The 21236-nt window shown below is 40.9% G+C and overlaps 1 protein-coding gene across 8 annotated transcripts in view; it reads right to left on the bottom strand.

The window, feature by feature from the left end:
• Positions 1 to 18858, bottom strand: part of NR1D2 (nuclear receptor subfamily 1 group D member 2) — a 146073-nt gene extending 127215 nt beyond the window's left edge. For all 8 annotated transcript variants that reach the window (XR_010024859.1, XM_063113662.1, XM_063113659.1 and 5 more), the window contains exons 1-7: positions 18538 to 18858; positions 10084 to 10350; positions 9137 to 9225; positions 7052 to 7196; positions 4398 to 5026; positions 2470 to 2655; positions 270 to 480 (exon numbers count right to left, since the gene is read on the bottom strand). Coding sequence is in view for 7 of the 8 variants with exons in the window: in XM_063113662.1 (XP_062969732.1) it covers positions 270 to 480; positions 2470 to 2655; positions 4398 to 5026; positions 7052 to 7196; positions 9137 to 9225; positions 10084 to 10350; positions 18538 to 18553 (1543 nt within the window). In the remaining variant the exon portion in view is untranslated. The remainder of the gene's footprint in view (positions 1 to 269; positions 481 to 2469; positions 2656 to 4397; positions 5027 to 7051; positions 7197 to 9136; positions 9226 to 10083; positions 10351 to 18537) is intronic.
• Between the last annotated feature and the right edge of the window lie 2378 nt (positions 18859 to 21236).

The raw sequence follows: 21236 nt of genomic DNA, 5'->3' as shown, positions 1-21236 counted from the left end.
CAAACAAAAGCTAAAGACGAAAAGTGGTAAATGCAAGGCCCAGATCTAAACATTATTTTATTGCTATATAGCTCTTTGACTTGTACTGTCATGATAAGAAAAATTAAGTATGCAAAAATAAGAGGTTCATATAATTCAGCATCTTCCTTAAGGCCTTCTTCCCTCTACATAGCTTGCTAGAACCTAATCAACTGCTAGAACCTAATCACCTTCTCCCCAGGTGGTCACTATATTCTAGGTGTGGCACAATTCTGAACCAGCATGCTTACCTGCAGATACCAGGACAACTGCTGTAAACAAACTCATCTCTTCATCACTAAGTTGGAGGGCATTTAGCTTCTCACTAAATTCAAACATAGAGTTTAGCAGATCCCCTGCTCCCATTGAGTGTAAATCATCCACACTATACTTCTTTCCACTTAAAAAGGTGACAGTACGCTCCTTTGCATCAAATAATGATGCAAACCGTACCATTAAAACCTGGAAAAAGAAAAAAACTGAAATGTATTTCAGGAAGTTCAATAGTATACTAAAAAATAACTCAGTATTTGAGTCAGTTAGGAAACACGCTACACATAAAAGAAAGTTGTAAAAGAAAAACTGAGTTTATTTTTACCCAGAACTACTTTCTTAAGGCAAATTCTGTATCAAAGCAATAAATATTCCAAGAAGAACATCAAAAGACATTCCAGCCACCAACGGCAAAATACTTGAGTCCTGTGATACTCTGAAACTCTCTCTATTAACAAAGATTCTGAAACACAAATATAAAATTAAAATGAGTAATAATGCCAAGAAGTTTAAAACTGGGCCCTGGCCAAAGGCATTAAAGAAACTCTTCAAGCTCCCAAGTATATCACATGGTCTCTATGCCCTAAATAAAAAGAGCAATATTTTAGTGCACAACTCTTGGAAACATCAAAACACCAAGTGCAGCCAAGGCAAACGCAGTAAGATATACTCTAATTAGATTACTTCAAGAAACCATAATTCAAAGAGACTATACACAAAGAAAACTATCACAAGTGTTCTAAACACCAAGTTATAACTGATATCCAAACCAAATCAATTAACAAATACATTACTTAGCTATAGCACTTCCTCTATTACAGTAAATGGTAGGTACCATCTGTGTCACACAGTTCTCTGAAAACCAGAGAAACACTGAATAAACATCTTCCCTTTGCAATGTCCCAAGCAAAGACTTGTTTTACCCAAGACAATCCAAAAGAGCCTTCTATGAAAATGGTGCTAACCTCAGAACAGAGCAATCCCAAGACAAATCACCAGGTAGAAAGAATAAAAGTCCTAAAGTCCAGGACTTGTGCTCTAGTCCTAGATGTGTTATGAATTTACTGGTAATCCAAGAAAAGTCTCTTCATCTCTTTAGGCAGTAGTTACCTAATCTCCAAAATGAGTGAATAGAACTTGATCACTAACATCCCTCTGGCTTTAAATCTTAAGTCTATAATGTTTTCCTTTAAAGTGAAAAGCCTAACCTAAGAGTATGACTTGTGAAATATTCCATAGCTATTTTATTTATGAATATGGCTTCTTCTCTGTTCTAGCCCGGGTGCTCCAGAAAACAGAGCCTAAAGCACAAGCTTATATAGGATGTGAATTGGTACACATGAAAACAGGAGTGAGGAAAAAGGAAATGAGACAGGAAAGGAGACAGATGAAATATTAGGATGTACATTATTGAGCTGGTACCACTTGATACCAAGAGCAACTCATAGCTCAATTTTGTGGGACCATCCAGAGAGAAGTGAAAATATATCCCTGGCTCCGTTCTCCCATTGATCAAATGTTTAAAAGATTCGGCCCACAGACATCACCTGGAGTTTCATTTATGCTTAAGTGAGCTCTAAGCAGTACCCAAGGCTTCTCAGATCTCGGCAACAGTAGAGAAGCCCCGGGGCAGACAGGAAGTGAGAGGCACTTAACTAAGCACTAAGAGAGGCACCAGCTGCCCCCCAAGCCCAGGCACAATGCACCACTGAGAGAGAAGCTGGAATAAAAAAAGTAATCAAGGATCCTGAAGCAAGGTAAGGCTGAGAGGATCTGAGGTCAAACATAAGAAATGTCTGATATATCCTCAAAATATTCTACAATACCCTAAAAGACAAAAACTACATTCTATTCACCCTTCTTATTCTGTACTGAGTGCAGTAAACACCAGGCTAGGCTTGTACTAAGTGTCTAACACTCTGCAGAAACTGCTAAATCCACATCTGAAAGCAATACTAGAACTTGGAGTTTGTATGCCAGGGATACAGAACACCTATATTTCAAGTCCTAAGTAACTCTGGATTTAGTTAGCCTCTTCCCAAAATTTGAGATGATTATTCTTTTTGTTGGTAGTCTCAGACTTTAGACTATAAATACTTACTTAGAAAAGAATAAAAACATCCATGAAAATAAAATAATACATGCCCTGTGTCAATATTCAGAATAAATAAAACATACCTCAAAAGTTCCAGCCTTTAAAAGGTTGACCTGGTCATGCTGAGAAAGATCTCTGAACCCAGGAATACGCTTTGCAAATTCTACCACTTCTTTCACCGCTGGGGTGAAGCTCATCGAAAATTCTTCCCAGATTTCATGCCCCGATTTATGAGGATCCACATACGGAGACTTACTCATTGGACAAACCTAGTAGACACAAAACAGAAAAACTCTTAAAAACTGTGAGTGGTGGTAAAGAAATTTCGAAAGCAGCATCTCAATCACCAGAAACCCCAACATAAAAATAACCCCCAAAACAAGTAAAATCTACTGATATTAAGCACTTTCTCCATTTACTGCTCCCTTACTATAGAAAGCCTCATGGAAACCTAATTTAAACAGCAATTGACTTATTATCATATGAGATGTAGCCTAAGCAAAAATACCATAATCTTATAACAAGCTATTTGAAAAACCTGTTGCACAGGTATAAGAGTTTATTTTGTACACTGCTGACATCTTATGCTGGTATATAGTGCTTTTACGGTTTTCAAAACAAATGCACACAGATCTGTTTGATTCTTGACCCTGTTAGTTATTGTAGATAATGATCATTATTTCTTAGATGAGGAAATAAGACTCTCACTTAGTGACTTATCCAAATACAGCTAGAAGTCACAGACCTAGGGCTCAAATCCACATTTAATTTTATTTTTTTATTTTTTTATTTATCAATATACAATGTCTCACTTATTTCTAAAATAGGCGAAATTACAATGTTGTAATTTCTAAAAGGAAAAAATAGTGAGGTGCCCTTTTAAAAAGGTCACTGACCCTTTATTTCATAAGCAATGGTACAACCACTGACTTCCCCTTGTTCAATTAGGAAAACAATGACAGCAGATAAAAGGAGCACCTTCTAAGTGAGGACTGGAGAAGGGAAAAATAGGAAGCCAAAGACATTACAAAACCACTAAAAAGATGATGAAATATACACCATATACTCTATTAATAAAATCAACCTTTAAATTTTCACTAAATCCATATAAGGTCAAGGAAAGGGATAATTCTAAAACCATGGAGAATATCATAAAATCAGAACCTAAATGCTTACAGATTTTTCCCTCCTTGAGGCAGCCAATAAGCTTAACAAAAATATAAGGTCACCTTTCAGATCCATGGACTCAAATGCTTGCAAGGGACAAAAAAAATCTAACATGAAAATTGGGTAGAGTCAAATATTTTGAAAATGAAAAAAGACTTGAATTACCTGGTGGTAGAAAATACCAACCACTACACCTAAAGACCTCATGGTTTAAACCAGAAATGGTAAAGTACTGCTGTTTTTGATGAAATTTTGGCTGAATATGAACATTGTACTTTCATGTAGAATGTTGTATTTGGTGAAAAAAAAAAAACTTGAATGATATGAACATTAACTCATCTCATAGTAAAAGTCTGAGAAAATCCTTAAAAACTAGCCTATTAAATCAAAATATTCCTAAATCCTCAAATAATAAAGCATCTATGCTATATATCCAAAGACCCTTTTGCATTATAATGGCTAAAAAAAAAACCTGTTGCCACAGAAATCAAAGAATTTCTGACTATGGCAAGCTAAAATCAGCCCTTTGAGAAAATCCCTAATAAGGTATTAATTAATCAGAATGCTTAAAGGACCAATTCTACATGAATCATATTTTACATAAAATCCTAATCCCAGTCACAGTATCAATCAAATCACATGCTTGTACCTAGCTCTGTGTGAAATTAGGTCATTCAACAAATAATATTTATTAAAATTATTTGATCTAAAATACTGCACAGAATTGATTCTATAAATCTCTTAGGTTTACTGACCCCCTCCCAAGTTGGCATATCCCCAAATAAAAGAAAACTTTCAAAGCTTTCCTCAACACAAGGTGAGCAAAAAATTGATTTCACTATACCAGATGCATTCTCCCTCCAGTGTTGCACAGGTAACTATTCTTGCTCTCATTCTGAGAAAATCCATCTATTGGAACTCTATCACATACTCTTTGAGTATAAGCATTGGAGAAGTTCATACAATGTCCATTTGCAATACAAATGGCATGCCCATTTGGGTAATGCATTATGTTCCTCCCTTTGTACTGTCCATTGAGATGCTGTTGGTTCTCACTACAGGGAAAATGGCCGCTAAGCCCACTGCCACGATGGTCATGATTTAAATTATACTGTTCCATGTTCTTGGGAATCCGTTCTCCTCTCTGAGGATGCATGCTCTCAGCTGAGTTTTCTCGCTGCTCTTGATTATACATGAAGGTATCCTTGTGGGCTCTAGTCACCATGCCAATCACTTCTTCCTTTGCAAAATCAGAAGAGGGAGGAGGAGAGCTTTTGATGTTTTCTTGCTCCAGCTGGGGCTTGGGTCGCAGCTGTTCCTGGGCTGGTAAGGCTGTCTGTTCATGATGTTCTACTAATGTGTCATTCTGCAAGTGACCACTGAACTGGCTGTTCATCATGGTCTTCATCGCACTTTGCATTTCAATTAACATCCTCTGTTTTTCACGCTTAGGGATACGACCAAACCGAACAGCTATTGAAGAAAAAGATATTTAACATCTATATTCTAAGTAAGACCTGTTTGTACAAAAGAATAACACAAAATTATCTCTGACAGCTACAGCCTCTAGTCATACAAGTAAAAAATGTCTATATATCTCTGGCCCAAATTTTTCTTTCTTTTTAAGAAGATGACCGGTAAGGGGATCTTAACCCTTGGCTTGGTGTTGTCAGCACCACACTCAGCCAGTGAGCTAACCAGCCATCCCTATACAGGATCTGAACCCATGGCCTTGGTGTTATCAGCACCGCACTCTCCCAAGTGAGCCACGGGCCGACCCCAGGCCCAAATTTTTCTAAACTTGCTGATCTTGATGCACAAAAGGAAGTGAGATGGTGGGAGAAAATTGGAAAATTTTCTCCCAAAATATAGTTAAGGAGAAGACCTCTCTCCTTAACTTTTTAAGCAGAATGGTATTTTATAAACAAAATCTAAGAAAGAAATATGAAATTAACTGCTAAAACCCAGTTTGAAGCATACCAGCATTACTACACACCCTTTATTAATAAGGCTAAGGGCTCTGTTCTCAAGAAGGCACCCGGGATTCAGGCACACACATCCATTAACGTAAATGGAACCTAGTAGGTATGATCACTTCTTGAACATCTGACCCTTGCCAATTCATTTTTGTAACCTTACTCTTAAGACCTAATTACTAAATCATCTGCTGTCTTCTTTTCTGGCTTCTTAAAAAAAGAAAATCTTCTTTAAAAAAATACCACAATCAATAGAAGTGCAGTTACTAAAAAATAAACTTGCTGGATTTTAATTAAAATCAATAAAGTAAATAAAAATAAGATCAGTCATCCTCCATTCTTTTAGAGACTAGTCTTAGAAGGTGTCTATCTCCAATATTCCTATCCCTGAGGGAAAGAAAAGCTTCTTTCTAGTCTAATACTTATACAGAGATAATAAAAATTCAATATACCCACCCAGCAAGAAAACCTTACTAATCTAATTGTAGCCTCTGACATTATCACTACCAAAGACAAACAATTTTACCGTGTCTCATACTTTACCTCCACTCCTTCCTCACAAATGACTGCCAGTTTTAATCTTTTGGGGCAATCACAATATCCATCCACTACTTTTATAGCAGTAATATTTCTAGTGTTATAAAAAAATTTCAGGCAATTGAAAAATAAAACATCAACTGCTAAAAATCTGTTATTCAAGAAACTCCTTATTGCAATATTCTATTTCTGTATCAGTAACATATTAGAGTTAGAGTAACCTAAGGGATTGCTTAAATGACCCTTCCCTAGATAAGTATAAAGTTCATTCTTAGCAATTCTTAATTAACCCTATTAGACTAATCCCTCTAGAAACTTCATACCCCTCTGTTATGTTACTTAAAACGGAAAGAGACTATCCTGAAATTATTTCCCTAAGCACAAAGAAGAGTCAAATCTTCCAGTGATGTCCCACAGATAATACTAATAGTCCCATAAATTACCACAACTTTTATTTTCCATGGGAATGCATCATGCCAGAATTGAGCAACCACCTCCATTCCAGACCCTAACGTTTCTTTCAGTTTTGCATCTCCCTTTTACAGGTTCAGAATCTGTGCCCCTAAAGCATATTATGATCTCATGGCTAAGAAAGTGAGAGAAGTAAGTCATATAAGAAATGGATTCCTCAGTAATGCTAAGAAATCCAGAAGAAAGAGCCAAAGATCCCTGTATCAAAAAACAACTAAGTATTTTTTTAGGGGGGAAAAAAAAAAGTATTCAAAATGTACAGAAAAAAAATGGGTCTTTTTACAAGAAGCCACACAAAAGTTGAGCCAAAAGCTGTCTCTAGGATGATGATGCTAAAATTTGATTTTAATGAATCTGGTGTACTACACGGCATCAAAATGTGTTTTCTGAAACGTGCTTCATCCTAAGCATCAGAGGAACATTGGTAACTGGCTTATAGCTCTGGTTTATGCTGAGGAATAAAAGCCAAGCTCCATACACTTTAAGAAGAACACTCTTTAAACTGGGAACATACCATCTCTTGACATTCCAACAGATAGACACTTTTTGAAACGACATTGCTGACATCTGTTCCTATTCATTCTCATTATAGAGCAGTTTTCATTCTTCAGGCATTTCTTGTACTGGATGTTTTGCTGAATACTTCTCCGAAAGAAACCCTAAGAACAAAGGAAGACTTACCCATCCATTTAAAGACAGCCGGATGAACTCCGTATAAGCACTGCCCCCACACCTAACTATTTAGTATATGACTAGCTAGCTGGGAAATAATTTTGGCTTAGGACAGAGGGAAATATAATATTGAAAAACAGAATTTAATTGGATTCTTACTGGTACTGATAAGCACCTATAACTACTAGCCAAACAAAATTCTTCTTCCCTTTAAAGATTCTTTGTGCTTTCCCAAAGCATTCCTTGTACTACACTTTACCCTGTTACCAAACCCTGCCTGCAGCTACATTTGTCATCTCATACTTTTAATCATATACAAACTCCAAAACTCTTGAAATATGAACGACCGATTCTTAAAAAACTGACAGAGAAATGTGTTTGATAGCTATAATTTTCTCATTAGAACTCTGGATTACATTAGTAAAGCTTGGTCTTTCCTGGATCATTACCTGCTAACAACGGCAAGGATATTTATACATGCCAGATCTCCCTGGCTATACGTCAGCAGCAGGTAAGTGTTATACCACAAACCCACAGACCAACTAATGATCCAAGGAAAGACAGTTCCCAGCTAGATGTCCACTACAGCTGTTTTTACTACCCAATTTAAATACATGTTCTGTAATAGGTCTTCAAAGATCTCCAAGTTAATGGTTCCAGGGAGAACAGAAAACTCAAGAACACAATTGCCAAGATTATTTTAAACCACATTTTTCTTGAATATCATAACTAACCATATATTTCATGAGTCTATATTTAGTTGTGGGATACAACATTTTTGTATTTTACTACTGTAATACTATATACACTTGACTTGAACACTACAAGAGCTGAGCTAGACACATTTTTTAAAGGGAATTGTACAGACGTGTAATTATCAAGAATACACAGCCTGCCTCATTCGGTTTGTGTATTTATTTTCTAGCTATAAAGTAAGAATAATGCCTGCCCCACAATTATTTCACATTTTTGTTAAAAAAATATATAGAGAGAGAGAGAGAGAATTTTTTAAACACTGGAAAAGTGCTACATTTATAAAAAATACCAACTAGTTTGTGAAGTGACCCAGCCATTAAAAGCTACCAAACTCATTCACAGCCACCATAGAAAATATTTCCTCTTTCAACATGTATATTCATTATCTTATTCACCCATCATATCCTGCCAAATTGGATTCCTGCTTCAGGACTCAAGTCAGAAAACAGCATGAACAAGTGTCTTCACTATGCTAGTTTTTGACACTCAGGAGAAAGGATTGTGCCAGATTTTAAAGAAGAGTGAGAGAGAAGGAGAGATTCCCTGAATGTAAGTAGGAAGGTAGACACTTACGTCACTTAGAATTAGCTGACCAACACTCTAACAGCAACAATTAGGAAGTAGTCAACTACTTACAAATAAAATGTAGTTTTCCCAAGTGCTCAATTTATATTCAAGGTTATTTCACTCACTTTGCATTATTTCTTAGTAATATCACATTTTCTCAAATTCCTAGGAATTATTCCCAGCTTCCAGTATGTCAGCATGTCAAAGTATCTGATGAGATCTAATTCAAAGTTTGGTTTAAACTTTGTTTAAAGTTCCAACAAGGCAGTAGTAGTGCCTTGTTCCTTGCTGTTTCTCCATCCACAACTGTGCCTGACTTATTAATGAATGACCACTTGGTGCATCTGGTTTCACACCATAGGTATGTTTAACTGAGATAGCAAATTTATTTTGATAAAAATCTTTAAAAAAAAATAACATACTTTCATTGAATTAAGAATACTCCAAACAAATTATGTTAATACACTACATAAAATGCTTAAAACTTAAGAGGAGCAGCTGACTTCTCTCCCTCCCAGACTATCAGTTGTGGAAATTAGCAAAACTAACCCCTATTTCTTTCATCCCAGAATCAGTAGCTTAAAGAAACAAAAGCATGCTTTACCTTACAGCCTTCGCAAGCATGAACTCCATAGTGGAATCCTGATGCCACATCCCCACAGACTTTACACAGTAGAACCATGCCACTAAATTCTAGTACACAAACAGACATGAAGTGAAAAACTGGAAGAAATATCTTCACTGTATGTTTTCTTTCCAACTGAACACTTTATTTCATTTAACTTGTAAATGTTTTAAAAGGATACATATCTACTTTTACAATGTAAAAGAAAAAAATTGTATGCCAAATTAAATCAAAGGAAATTATAGCTTTCTTTTAAACACAGTTTATGGGACTGTTTAAAATACTCAGAAAGCTGGTTTTTTTCCTTTCCTGATGATTTTAAACATACATTAAAATTCTGTAAATTTGGAATTAATTTACACCAGATATGCAACCTGAATTAAGAAAATAATTCTCCTAAATAAGAATTAAGAATTAAGGAAGAGAAGTCATCAATAAGTAATGTCTCCACTGGTAGCTGTACTAGTTCAACTCACCTACCGTAGGCAGATAGGTCTCATTCCTTCTTATCCATCCCCTATACCAGTCTTTGTAACTTCCACTCACTCAGGAATCCAAATCCTATTACTCATTTGGTTATCTCAATCCCAACTCCAACTTCATGAAAATAAACAGCTTCCCTCAACAAACAAGTACTCTGTTCCAGACACAAGATTCAGTTATGGAATCCAGAAGAAAGACAACTGTGAAACTGAGGTAAAAGGGGGTACCCTTGAGGGAACATGGTCAGGCAGAGTACATAACCACATATCTTGCTCTAAGGCAAGAATCAATTATGACAATCCCTAAGCTATAACTTAGGAATATGATTACCCAGAAGAGAGTGAAAATTATACCCAGAAACATAATAGTCCCCCTTATGAAAAAATAAAATAAGTCTTTCTGCAATTCATGGCAGCAACCTTTAAAAAACTAAAGTAACTTACTTGTCACACCACCATGATTCTTTGTCATCCCAGGTGCACTCGATTTGCTTGTTTTCATAGAACAATCTATTCGATCATTTTTCAGGATGCCTTCAATATTGGAGAGATCACCATTCTTGAGGTTACCATTGGCATCAGAATTAGAGCTATTTGGAGAAGATGGAACAGAAGAGGAGGAGGACTGGAAACTATTCTCAGAACCCTCACTGTGACAAGAGGCAGGGCTAGAGGCTGAGCTCGAAGAACTGATATAAGCAATCACGCCTCCTAGAAAACAGGGAGGAAATAAAATAATTAGATAAAAGATAGTGTATTTTTTTTATTTTTGCAAATCTGAACAGTAAAGTCACTAACTTTAGAAACAGGCTACTGATATAAAACATTTGCTTATACCAAAAGTAAAAAGTAACTTATTTCCTATTCTTCTTCCTGCTTCCACAAAGTTCAAAGCATGTATAACTCCCACTAATTTTAAAAGGCTATCACTAAGTTTGGTTATTCTGAGCACACAAAGACCCAAAACTAAAGCTTTTCATTTTCTAATCTTTTCCTAAACGGACTCAAAAACATTTCTGAGTGACTTTGTAGCTTACAGTAGATAAAGTTGTTTTGGCTGTAAAGAAATCTGGTTCTGGTCCTCTTTGCCTCTTCCATTATACCTTTATCTGACACAATCCTAGAAGCAATGACTTTATTTGCCTCCCCCTGGTACTTGGCTAAAGCACAAGTTAATCAAGAACAGATGTAACATTTGGAACTCCAGGTAAGTAACTTATCTCAAAATGGGGAACCTTTCATAAGCTGTTGCTCCCCAAACCTTTGTTTTGATACTCCCTGAAGACTTCTATGACTATCCACCGATTCCCAGTTCCAAACTCTCCCTTCTCCACCCCATTCTGCCACTGGACTTGCAGGCGCACTCATCTCTAAACAGTTCTTAAGGAATCCAGACTCACTACTTATTCTTCTGACTCGCTATTCATAGGAAATGCTAAGGAGGCTGGAAGGAAGAATGCATGCTATAACAGAATGACTAACAGTAAGGCTGAAGCTAATTCCTTCTCCACAGGGCCACTCTAAAAACACCATTCACAGCTACATCAATATAACATCCACAGCCCCTCTGAAAACTGGACTTGACCTCTTAAAGACTGTAAACCTTCCAGGTTAAGAAATAGGCTCTAAAATTATTCTCAGGGTATAATTTTAAAATTCTTCTCTCAGAGATAAAATGTTGCAAGAGTAACCTCATGGCCAAATACATTATTTTTCCAAATCCCAGCCAAACAAGTAATTTTCTCTATTTTTTTTTTCTAATTCTCATCTTCTCTGCCAAGGTCTACTTTAGTCTCTTTTCTTCTTCTCTCCATCATCAACATTTATTGGCTTTTTCAGTGTGTATCACCTACAAAGGTTAGTAATATCTCTTTTACCGCTGTCCTAAACTCTTACTTAAAGCTATTGTTTGCCTGTTTCCATCTATTTCTCAACTAAACCATAAGCACCTAGATGCACAGCATCTCTTAATTCTCTGTACATGCTTTACGGGTAATAAGCCTGCCATAAATACGAGTATTTTTTAAGGCCTACTTCTCTGCCTTTGTGAAGTCCACGTCTAATAACACAAACAGATCCCAAGCAGTATAAAACATTACTAGGAAGCCACAAGTAATACAGACATCACATTTCTGACAACTATCTAGAAATGACTATACTGAGCAGTAAGTGGAGAATTTTGTACCTTTCCAAAGTAACAAGTGTAACTTAAGCATTCACTCTGAAATGAAAACTTCCACTGCTCTAGGGAAATGACTGCCCAATTTTTTTTTTTAAGGTAAGTTCCATACTTTAGCAGTCATTTTTTAAAAAACAAACAAAAAAAACCACACAGCAAAATGCTGAGGCCAAAACAATTCCAAAGAAAAAAACAGGCAGAGAAAATTTAAATCCCTTTTAACCTGTCATGTTGAAATTAGGTACCAAATATGTATTTAAGCACCAATTATATATCCAGACTAGGAAACCCCTGAAGAGTAAAGCACAAGCACAACTCTCAAGTGGTTTGAGTACAACCAAGAAGAGAAGATAAAATAGGTGCCTGCTATGCCAAGAGACACACAATGTTGCTCATCATACGCAAACTTAATATGCATAAGTTCAACTATATGCACTCATTTTTAAAGAAAAACAATATAAATAATATGGATAATTCCATCTATTATTTCATTAAGCACATGCCTGGCATCAGTCCTGAGGTAAGAGGTGTTAACCTGCTCTTCCTACCCTCAGACCCACTTCCCACATGCTCTCTTAGCATATGCATCTCACCTGCCCAGAGTAAAACCAGAGCTTTACAATTAATATTCTTCCTGCAATGTGGTCCCTAACTACAAACCATTCTCAAAGTGTGGTCCTTTGACCGTGGGCATCAGCATCACCTGGAAATGTGTTAGAAATGCAAATTCTCAGGAACTTTAATAAGCCCTCTTGGTGATTCTGATGCACACTAAAATTCAAGGATCACTGACATAAGCCAACTACTTCATCTGTGCTCAACAGAAAACAAGTGATCAAGAGCAGTTTTCATCTACCACTGATTTTAAAATCTAAAAGCTCCTAAGACTCTAAACTCAAGGAGAAAGTTTCCCAACTTTGAGTTTATTTTCATCACACAGAGAAATTATGTAAAATACATCAAAACTACCTCGTATTTTTTCAAAATACATGTTTCCAAGGCCCTGCCAGGCTAGAGAAGGCACCCTCAGGAACGTGCAAAAATTTTTAAGAAGCTCCCCAGGCAATTCTTTGCACAGTGAAGTTTTAAAATGTCTACAGTGAGCTGGCCTGTTAGCTCAGTTGGTTAAAGCACAGTCTTACAACACCAAAGTCAAGAGTTCAGATCCCCAGACCCGCCACCCCCCCCTCAAAAAATGGCTACAGTAAATTCAAACACAAATTGGACTAGTTTTCAAAGGTTCATATTTTCATTGATAGAACTACCTGAACATCTTTAACACCCTGTGAATGCAAAGAGAAACCATTTTAACCTGGAAGCCTATCTAATGTCATGTTAATGAGTAAAACCACCGAGCCACCCGTCTTTATAAAATCGAGCCACCCGTCTTTATAAAATTTTAGAGGTCTGAGGTTCACATCAGAAATTCCAGGTGTTAGCAAATTGCTACTTTTTTCACAAATGCGTCTTCACTCAGAATAGGATACAAATATTATTCTTAGCCCTCAGTAAATTCCCAAAGGAAGGTCTCACAGATAACTGTCTTTTCCAAAGCAGAGGCTTAGGTGACAAATTCATACCTAACTTCTCAGGAGGATAAAAAATGAGAAAGCAATGTTTTTCTTTGGAAGTAAGAATTTCCTAGGGCTAGCATTTTGAGTCAGTCATTTATGTGCACAAAGTCTTCTGACTACCTCAGCTTAGAAATAAACTGTTATAAATCAGAGCTATCCAGAACTGGTTAAAAGCACTGACTGGGCAATTGGAGGTATTGTATTGTAATTAATTAATAACCTAAAAAAACAACTTCCTTTGCAAAAAGCTCCAAAAATCAAACCAAAGAAAAACTACTGTGCTATCATAAATCCAGTTAAGATCCAATTCCTATCTTTAGTGAATTCAAGCATTTGTGCCAGGCACCATAAAATCGAAGACGACCCATCTAGTAGAAGCAGCTGCATTCTCCTAGCAAGACCTTCAAACTGATTTAGTTGTCTTAGCATTTACTCTTGCTACCAGACACCAACCTACCTACCAACCTGATGATCAGCAACCCAAATAGGTTAAATTTTAGTTTCTCTGCACTAGCCAGCTGCCAAAAAAAAAAAAAAGGTTTTAATTTCCTAGAAGGTAAGGAGTATATGTAGTAGTTCCTCAATCCAATAAAGAAAGGGAAGTGAAACAAGTTACCAAGTACCTAATTGGATGCCAAGAATAAAATGACACAATTTCACATCACATTTCACTCTAATAAGAACCCTGTGAGTTAACTTCCATTAACCTGGGGCTGGCTGGTTACCTCAGTTGGTTAGAGCGCAGCCTTATAACCCCAAATTCATGGGTTCGGATTCCCAAACCAGACAGCTGCCCCCCCCCCCAAAAAAAACTCCCATTAACCCATTTATAGATGAGGAACTCAGAGCTCAGGGAGGGTAAGTAACACAGCTACTAAGAGGCAGGGCCAGAGATGAAAGTCAAAGCTGTCCAATTCCAGAATACAGACTACTACTTCTTACGGAGAAGACCTGGACAAGCAAGTCACTTTAAATTTCTATACACAGGAGCCATCTTATATAAAAAGGGAATATCTGCAAGTTACTACAAGATTGAAATGAAATGGTGCTCACAAAAGGAATTATCAAAGTGGTTTTGCACACAGTTTTTGAAGAAAAAGCAAGAAAGGTAAAATCCCGGAACCAGCAAGTCCTAACATCTCCAGAAACAGGCAGAATGTAATTCTTAGACGCCTTGCACTAAAATTAGCTGAGGCAGAGTCTTCTCTATTTTTAGTCAAAAAGGACCCTGGACTTGGGCCAGGTTCCCAAGCTAGGACTTACCCAGTGGTCAATTTCAGACAAGCCAGAAATCAAAATCCAATTTTGTACTGCTGGGAAGCACCTACTGTTCCTGCATACATTAGGGTTTGTTTTCTTACCCCTTTTCTAGGCTTGTCCATCATCAAAACCCTCCCACTCCCACTGCCCCCCCATCCTAAAAAGTATGCTTGACTTCAATTCATAACTGTACTTCTTTGCCTGATGACTTAGAACAAAACAGTTTTACCACCAAGGAGCTTCAGTTTTCTCATTTTAAAAGTGGGTTATTAATGATGCCTATTCACAGGTTGGTAGAGTAGATCTAACTGAAACACTAAACTTCCAATTGTGCTCTGGGTGTCAGGGCTCCAGAAAACAGCACAGTCCCTTCCCTAAAAAGCCTTATAGGTCAACTGGGGAAATGTGAGCAATGTTTCATACAAATGACTGTGAACTGCTGAGGATCACACATGAGCTCTTTAAAGAAAGCAGAGATCAAGAGCAGTAAACACAGCCAAGTTGACAGTATGTAAGCGGGGTCTTGAGGTATATGTAAAATAGTAAGTGCTGTATCGTTTAATAGATTATATTTTTTAAACGGGGTGACAAAAATAGATCTTATTTTGTAAAATACACAGTTTTTTGTTTCCATGTGAATTGCTGGAAAAGAGGGGCCAAGGTGTAATAGAGTATCTGGAAAAAAGTCAGCTTGACTAGCAACAAGATTTAGAAAGAAAGGGTTGATGAATTTGAGAGGCTTTGCAGATGCCTGCCCTTTTCCACCAGCTATGACCCTATACCACTGCAAACTGAGCGGACCCATACAGTATTCACATCCAAGACAACAGGACCACCAAGTTGCACATAAACCTTCAAATGTAAATGTTATGTAGGCTAGTTTATTACAGAATAGTAGTTAACAGTCTGTGCTCCCCAAGTGGACTTTGCAGACTCAAATTCTGGCTCTACCACTTGCCTGGGTAAGTTATTGAACTTCAATTTACTTAGCCTCTCATCTTTAAGATGGTGGCAACAACACCTTCTTTCACAGAATTAATGTGAGGAACACATGTAAAGGGCCTGGCATAGTTAAGTGCTCGACAGATACTAGTGATTATTATTTTGCCATCATTATACTTGAAAAGTTCAATCGGAATAGTTCAACAAAACTAACTCTCCCTACCCTTTCTTCTTTTTCCTTCATTCTTTAGTGTGTCGTATGGACCCACTGGTTGCTCTCTAGGTTATTTCCACACTACCTTCTGAATCCATTAACCGCACAATCAAGCAACTTCTACTTCACTTCTGATTCTTCTCCTTATCTTGCTGTTTCTCTAAGTGAAAATTTCTTTGTTCTTACATCTCCTGCTGGGTTTTTTTCCCATGTTTGGAAAAACATAGTAGATACAGATTTGCAAAGAAAAGAATAGACTGTGTGGGACTGCTTTCCAATTTTTAAAATGTGAATTACAGCCACGGTTATGAAGTGTGTGCAATGAATTACCTTTTACTTTAAAGAACTTAGTATACACAAAAAGAACTTATGGAGTCAATTTCTCCTACCACTTCACTATTTCACATCTTTATTAGGCACGGAGACAGTAAAGACAGAGCGTCATGCATTATAGGACAGTAAGATGAAATGATCGGTAGCTGGATGTACATCAACTAATATCAACCTGCAGGGAAAGGCCAGAGGGGTGCCACACAGCACTGAATTTGGCCCCACCCTAGTCAACGTTTACATCTTGAAGGAAGTTAAAGGAAACGCTTATCAAAGATCCCTCTAACAGACAAATGGCAGAAATTGTTAACATACTGGGTACCAGCTTGTGACAGCCTAAAACCCCAGGCCAAATGAACAAGAGAAAATCTAAGAAAAATAACTGCAAATTCCTACACTCGAGGTTAAGCAATTATCTGCACAATGATTTAGCTTCAAAACTGTTCACATGAAAAGACTGCGAGGTTACCATGAGTCAGCAAGGCAATATGTGAAAAAAAGCTACTTAGACTGCCCAAGAATTCATTTGCAGCAGGGTCCCAAACAAAGAGGACAACTTGGAACTTGGTAACTGTCCAACCACTTCCACAGGAGCCTGTTCACTTCTGGGTGCTACATCCCAAAAGGCAACAAGGAGGGTGAGTGATCAGAAAAAACAACACTGAACGAGGACTAAAGAATGAGAACTGGAAATGGAAGACCTGAAGGGGGCACAGGGTTGGTCAACAGCCATGCAGAGGAATTTTTATAATTTATAGCTCCAGTAGACAAGATTAAAATCAGTGATCATATTCCAGGAAGGCTCAAACACAGAAAATCTTCTTATCCACCTGAGCCACCCCACCTTATGAGGTTACAAAGCTGGAGGAGTTCATGCTAAAGGCTAGGTTAGAAGGGGTTGAGGCTGATAACCTCTAAATTCCTATCATGTAAAGTTTCAGTCCACGACAGTTACCGAATTCTTTTTAGTACCTCAAACGCTAAGTAGGCCCATAGGTAATTAAAACAACTAGAAAATGACTTTATTTTTACTGCAGGTTGAAAATTTACATTTGTTATCAAGGCATGATTCTTAGAGATGCACATAACTCAAAAATTAAAAACAAAACTGGCTGCTCCTGGATCCTCACCTGCTTCAGCTATGAAAAACATCATTTGTTTGAGGCAGACAAAAGGGGGGAAGGGAGCACAGTATTGTTCTGCGGCAACGTAACAAGAGAAAGATTTATAAAGCCAAATTCTCTTGATCAGGTTCAGGAAATTTCAGCGACACACAGATTTTTAAAAATTAATTTAAACAAAGAATGATCAGTATTCTTCAAGATCTCAGTCACCTATGATCACCTGAATCACCCTGACTATAAGTAAAATGAGCGCCTAGCTACTGGTGTGACCCGTTTACAGTACAATGCCAGGGAATTTCCGAGCTGTTCTGAAGACTGCGACTGTATACGTTAGGTCATGCCCTAGAGAAAACCTTTTTTTTTGTAAGCAGTGAGACGACATCCTCACAACGGCGGGGGCTGTCCAGGGCGCGGGGCGCTGTTCCGGAGCCCCGCCTCTCAGAGCTCCGCCCAGGGTCTCCGGTCGGAAAAGCCCTCCTCCGGGCACCTCCTTCGGCCTGCGGTGCGCCCTCGCCCCACACTTCTTCCTCAGGACCTGCAAGGTCTGCGGCCCCCAGCATCCCCAGGGACCGGTCCCTCTGCCGGCCCGGGATCCGCATTTCGGGGTCACCTCGCGGCCCTGCGGGTGGCAGCGGGTGCACCGCGTCACCAGGGCCCGTCCCGGGGCCGCCCGGCCGCGGGGCTCAGCGGGCGCGCACGCGCAGCCTCCTCCGCAACGTGCAACCCCGCGGGGGAGGAGGGAATCGCGGCCACGTCACACCCCGGAGGGTTCCAAAGGGGCAGGGCTTCCCGGGAGGCTGTGGCGCTCCCAGCCGGCGTGCGCGCACACGCGCGCGCGCACCCGCCCCCAAGTGTCCCTGCGGCCCCGGGGAATGTGGGTCAGGGAGCCGAACGGCCTCACGTGTCCCCGCCCGCCGCTGCCGCCTCAGCGCGCATTATGTAATGCCGCGTCACGCGCCCGCCCAGCCAACCGGCGCCCGGGCGCCTCCGAACGTAAACACAGGGCGCACGTGGCTCGCGCGGCCCGGCCATGTGAGGGGGGGCCAGGCCGGCGCCGCCGGGCCGCGCTGCAGCGTTGCAGGGAGGCGTGAGGGCGGGCGCGGGGCTGCCCGGGGGGCGACGGGAACGCAGCCCGAAGCAGACACGCAGCGCGCGGCAGGCCAGCCCGCCCCGCTGGCCCTGAGGACACCCCCGGCCGTCGACCCCGAAGTGCCCTGAGGGGTTCCGAGCGCCCCTGCGCTGTCCCCCCCCCACCCGCCTCAGTCCGGCTCTTACCCGCATTCACCTCCATGGTGCCCTCGGGGATGCGGCCGACGCTGCCCGCTTCTCGCAGAGGAGGCAGCGCTGCCGCCGCCGCCGCCGTCTCAGCGCCGCGCCGTCCGGGACTGGCGGCAGCGGTGGTCGCGGAGCCCCCTCATGGGCAGGGCGGGCGTGGCGCCCGGGCCCCGGGCCCCGCGGCCGGAGAGCGGGCCGCAGTAAGAAAGGGCGGCGGCAGCCGGCGAGCGGCGATCCTCGCGGGGACCCTGACAACAAAAGCGGTGCCGCGGCTTCCTGCAGCCAGCGCACCGCGGCAGCGAGGGCGGCTGACGGGGAGGGCAGCCGTGACCATGTGACCCGCGCACACACCCCCTCCCTCCGCCCGCCCCTCCCCCGGCCGCTGCGGCGGCTCCGCCCCGCCCCGTCTCCCCCTTTCTCTTTCCTCCGCTTCTCCCTTCTCCCTTTCCTCCCCCTTTCCCAGCCGCTCTGCTTGCCCGCTTTTCCCCTCCACTCCCTATACCTCCTCTTCCCCACTTTCCTCTCCTCCCGGCTGACCTTCCTGCCTGGGGCCGGGCGCCCCCTCCACGCCCACCTCCGCAGACCTGCCCCTCCCCCCACCCCCGCCTAGTGGGGCCTGAGGTCACCTCCCGTGGTTACCAAGGACTGCCTCGTGGGGCATAGCAGAAGCACTTTCCAGGACCCTGGGCAGGGCCGGCTTGCTGGGGCTTGCCCAAAGTCTGCCCCCCCCCCCCCCCCGTCCCGTTCTGCCAGCCCCCCCCCCGTCCCGTTCTGCCACCCCCCCCCCCCCCCCCCCCGACCTCTAAACGCTGGACCCTCAGGGTACAGACCCTTTTTCTTCACTCTACACCCTCTAGGTGATTTCATCCAGTCTCATGTCTTAACTAGACTGTTCTGACCATTCCCAAATTTACATTTCAAGCCGAGACCTCACCTCTGGGCTCCAGATTCCTACACCCAGCAGCCCGTTTGATTATGCCCCCGTGTGTCTGAAATTTAAGGTGTGGACAGGTGTGTCCGTGTGTCAACTCAAGGAACGTGCACTTCAGACTTGTACATTTCGCCTTGTATGTAAGTTTTAGATCAAAAGAAAAAACTAGAAACAAAGATGCGTGAAATCAGCCAGGGAAGTGCACTGATGTGTGCAATTTCAATGCATTACAAAAGTAAGATAGGCTGATAGAGGCATGGATGGATGGATAGAAGTATGTAATGATATGAAAAATTTAGGTGGTGTGTATATACGCGTATATGGCTATGCATTGTAAAATTGTTTCCAGTTTGCTCTTTGAAATTTTTCAGTATAATATATTGGGGGAAATGCCACGTGATAGACAATTTATTGTGCAACACCCTTCCCCATCTTCATCTCCATTTCCTTCCCTCCCCTTCCTCCCCACCCCGAATTCCTTCGCCATATCAATCTTTGCTATTTGGTAAATCTCCCAATTCCTGAAGCCAGCAAATTAGGTTTCTTATCTCTCTCTCTCTCTCTCTCTCTCTCTCTCTCTCTCTCTCTCTCTCTCTCTCTCTCTCTCTCTCTCTCTCTCTCTCTGTCTCTCTCTCTGTCTCTCTCTCTCTCTCACACACACACACACACACACACACACACACACACACACACACACACACTCTCTCATCACTCACTCATTGGCACTCACTGGCTCTTATACCCCATTCAATCCATTAACAAATCTGAACTGTTCTACATTCAAAATGTCTTCAATCCCTATGCTTCTCACCATCAGCATTGCTTTTACTCTAGAGCAAACCACCATCATCTCTTGCCTTAGCTATTGCAGTAGTTCCCTAACTGAGAGACAGCTCCTTGGGTTCACCTACAGTCACTTCTCCCCAACAGTAGCATATTATTTTTAAAATGTAAATGAGATCTGATTACTCTGCTTAAAACCCTCCAATGGCTTCCTGTTACACTTCGAAAAAAATCCTACACCTTACACTGATCTGCATAGCCCTGCACAGACTACCAGCCCTGCTAATTTACTCAAGGCTCTCTTGCCACCTGTATTAGTCCGTTTATGTTGCTATAACTGAATACTTGAGACTGGGTGATTTATACAAAAAATGAAATTTATTGCTTACAGTTTCTGAGGCTCAGAAGTCCAAAGTCCATCTGGTGGTGACAACAGTGACCCAGGGGTCTCACATTACAAGATGGTGGAAGCAGAGAGAGCACAGAGAGATAGAGAGAGAGGGCCGGCCCGTGGCTCACTCGGGAGAGTTCGGTGCTGATAACACCAAGGCCCCGGGTTCGGATCCCATATACGGATGGCCGGTTCGCTCACTGGCTGAGCGTGGTGCTCACAACACCAAGTCAAGGGTTAAGATCCCCTTACCGGTCATCTTTAAAAAAAAAAAAAAAAAGAGAGAGAGAGAGAGAGAGAGAGACTCTCCTCTTCTTTGAAAGCCCTCAGAACCATGCCCCTGACCACCATTTTTAATCCATTCACTACTGCATGGTCCTACAATCCAATCACCTCTTTCAGGCCCCACCTTACAATTACCGTAATAGGATTTCCCACCCTCTTTACATTCACAGTGGGAACTAAGTTCCTAATACATAAAACTTGGGGGACACAACTCAAGCTTCAGTGAATTTGGGGGGGACATAATTCAATCCACTACACCACCCAAACCCCTATAAACAGTTCTCTAACCACAGTAGTCTTCTTTTCTTC

Source organism: Cynocephalus volans, chromosome 11 (genome assembly GCF_027409185.1).
Source record: "Cynocephalus volans isolate mCynVol1 chromosome 11, mCynVol1.pri, whole genome shotgun sequence".
Lineage (NCBI taxonomy): Eukaryota > Metazoa > Chordata > Mammalia > Dermoptera > Cynocephalidae > Cynocephalus > Cynocephalus volans.
Note: the sequence above shows the minus strand (reverse complement) of the source record. Positions and strands in the feature narration are given on the sequence as shown.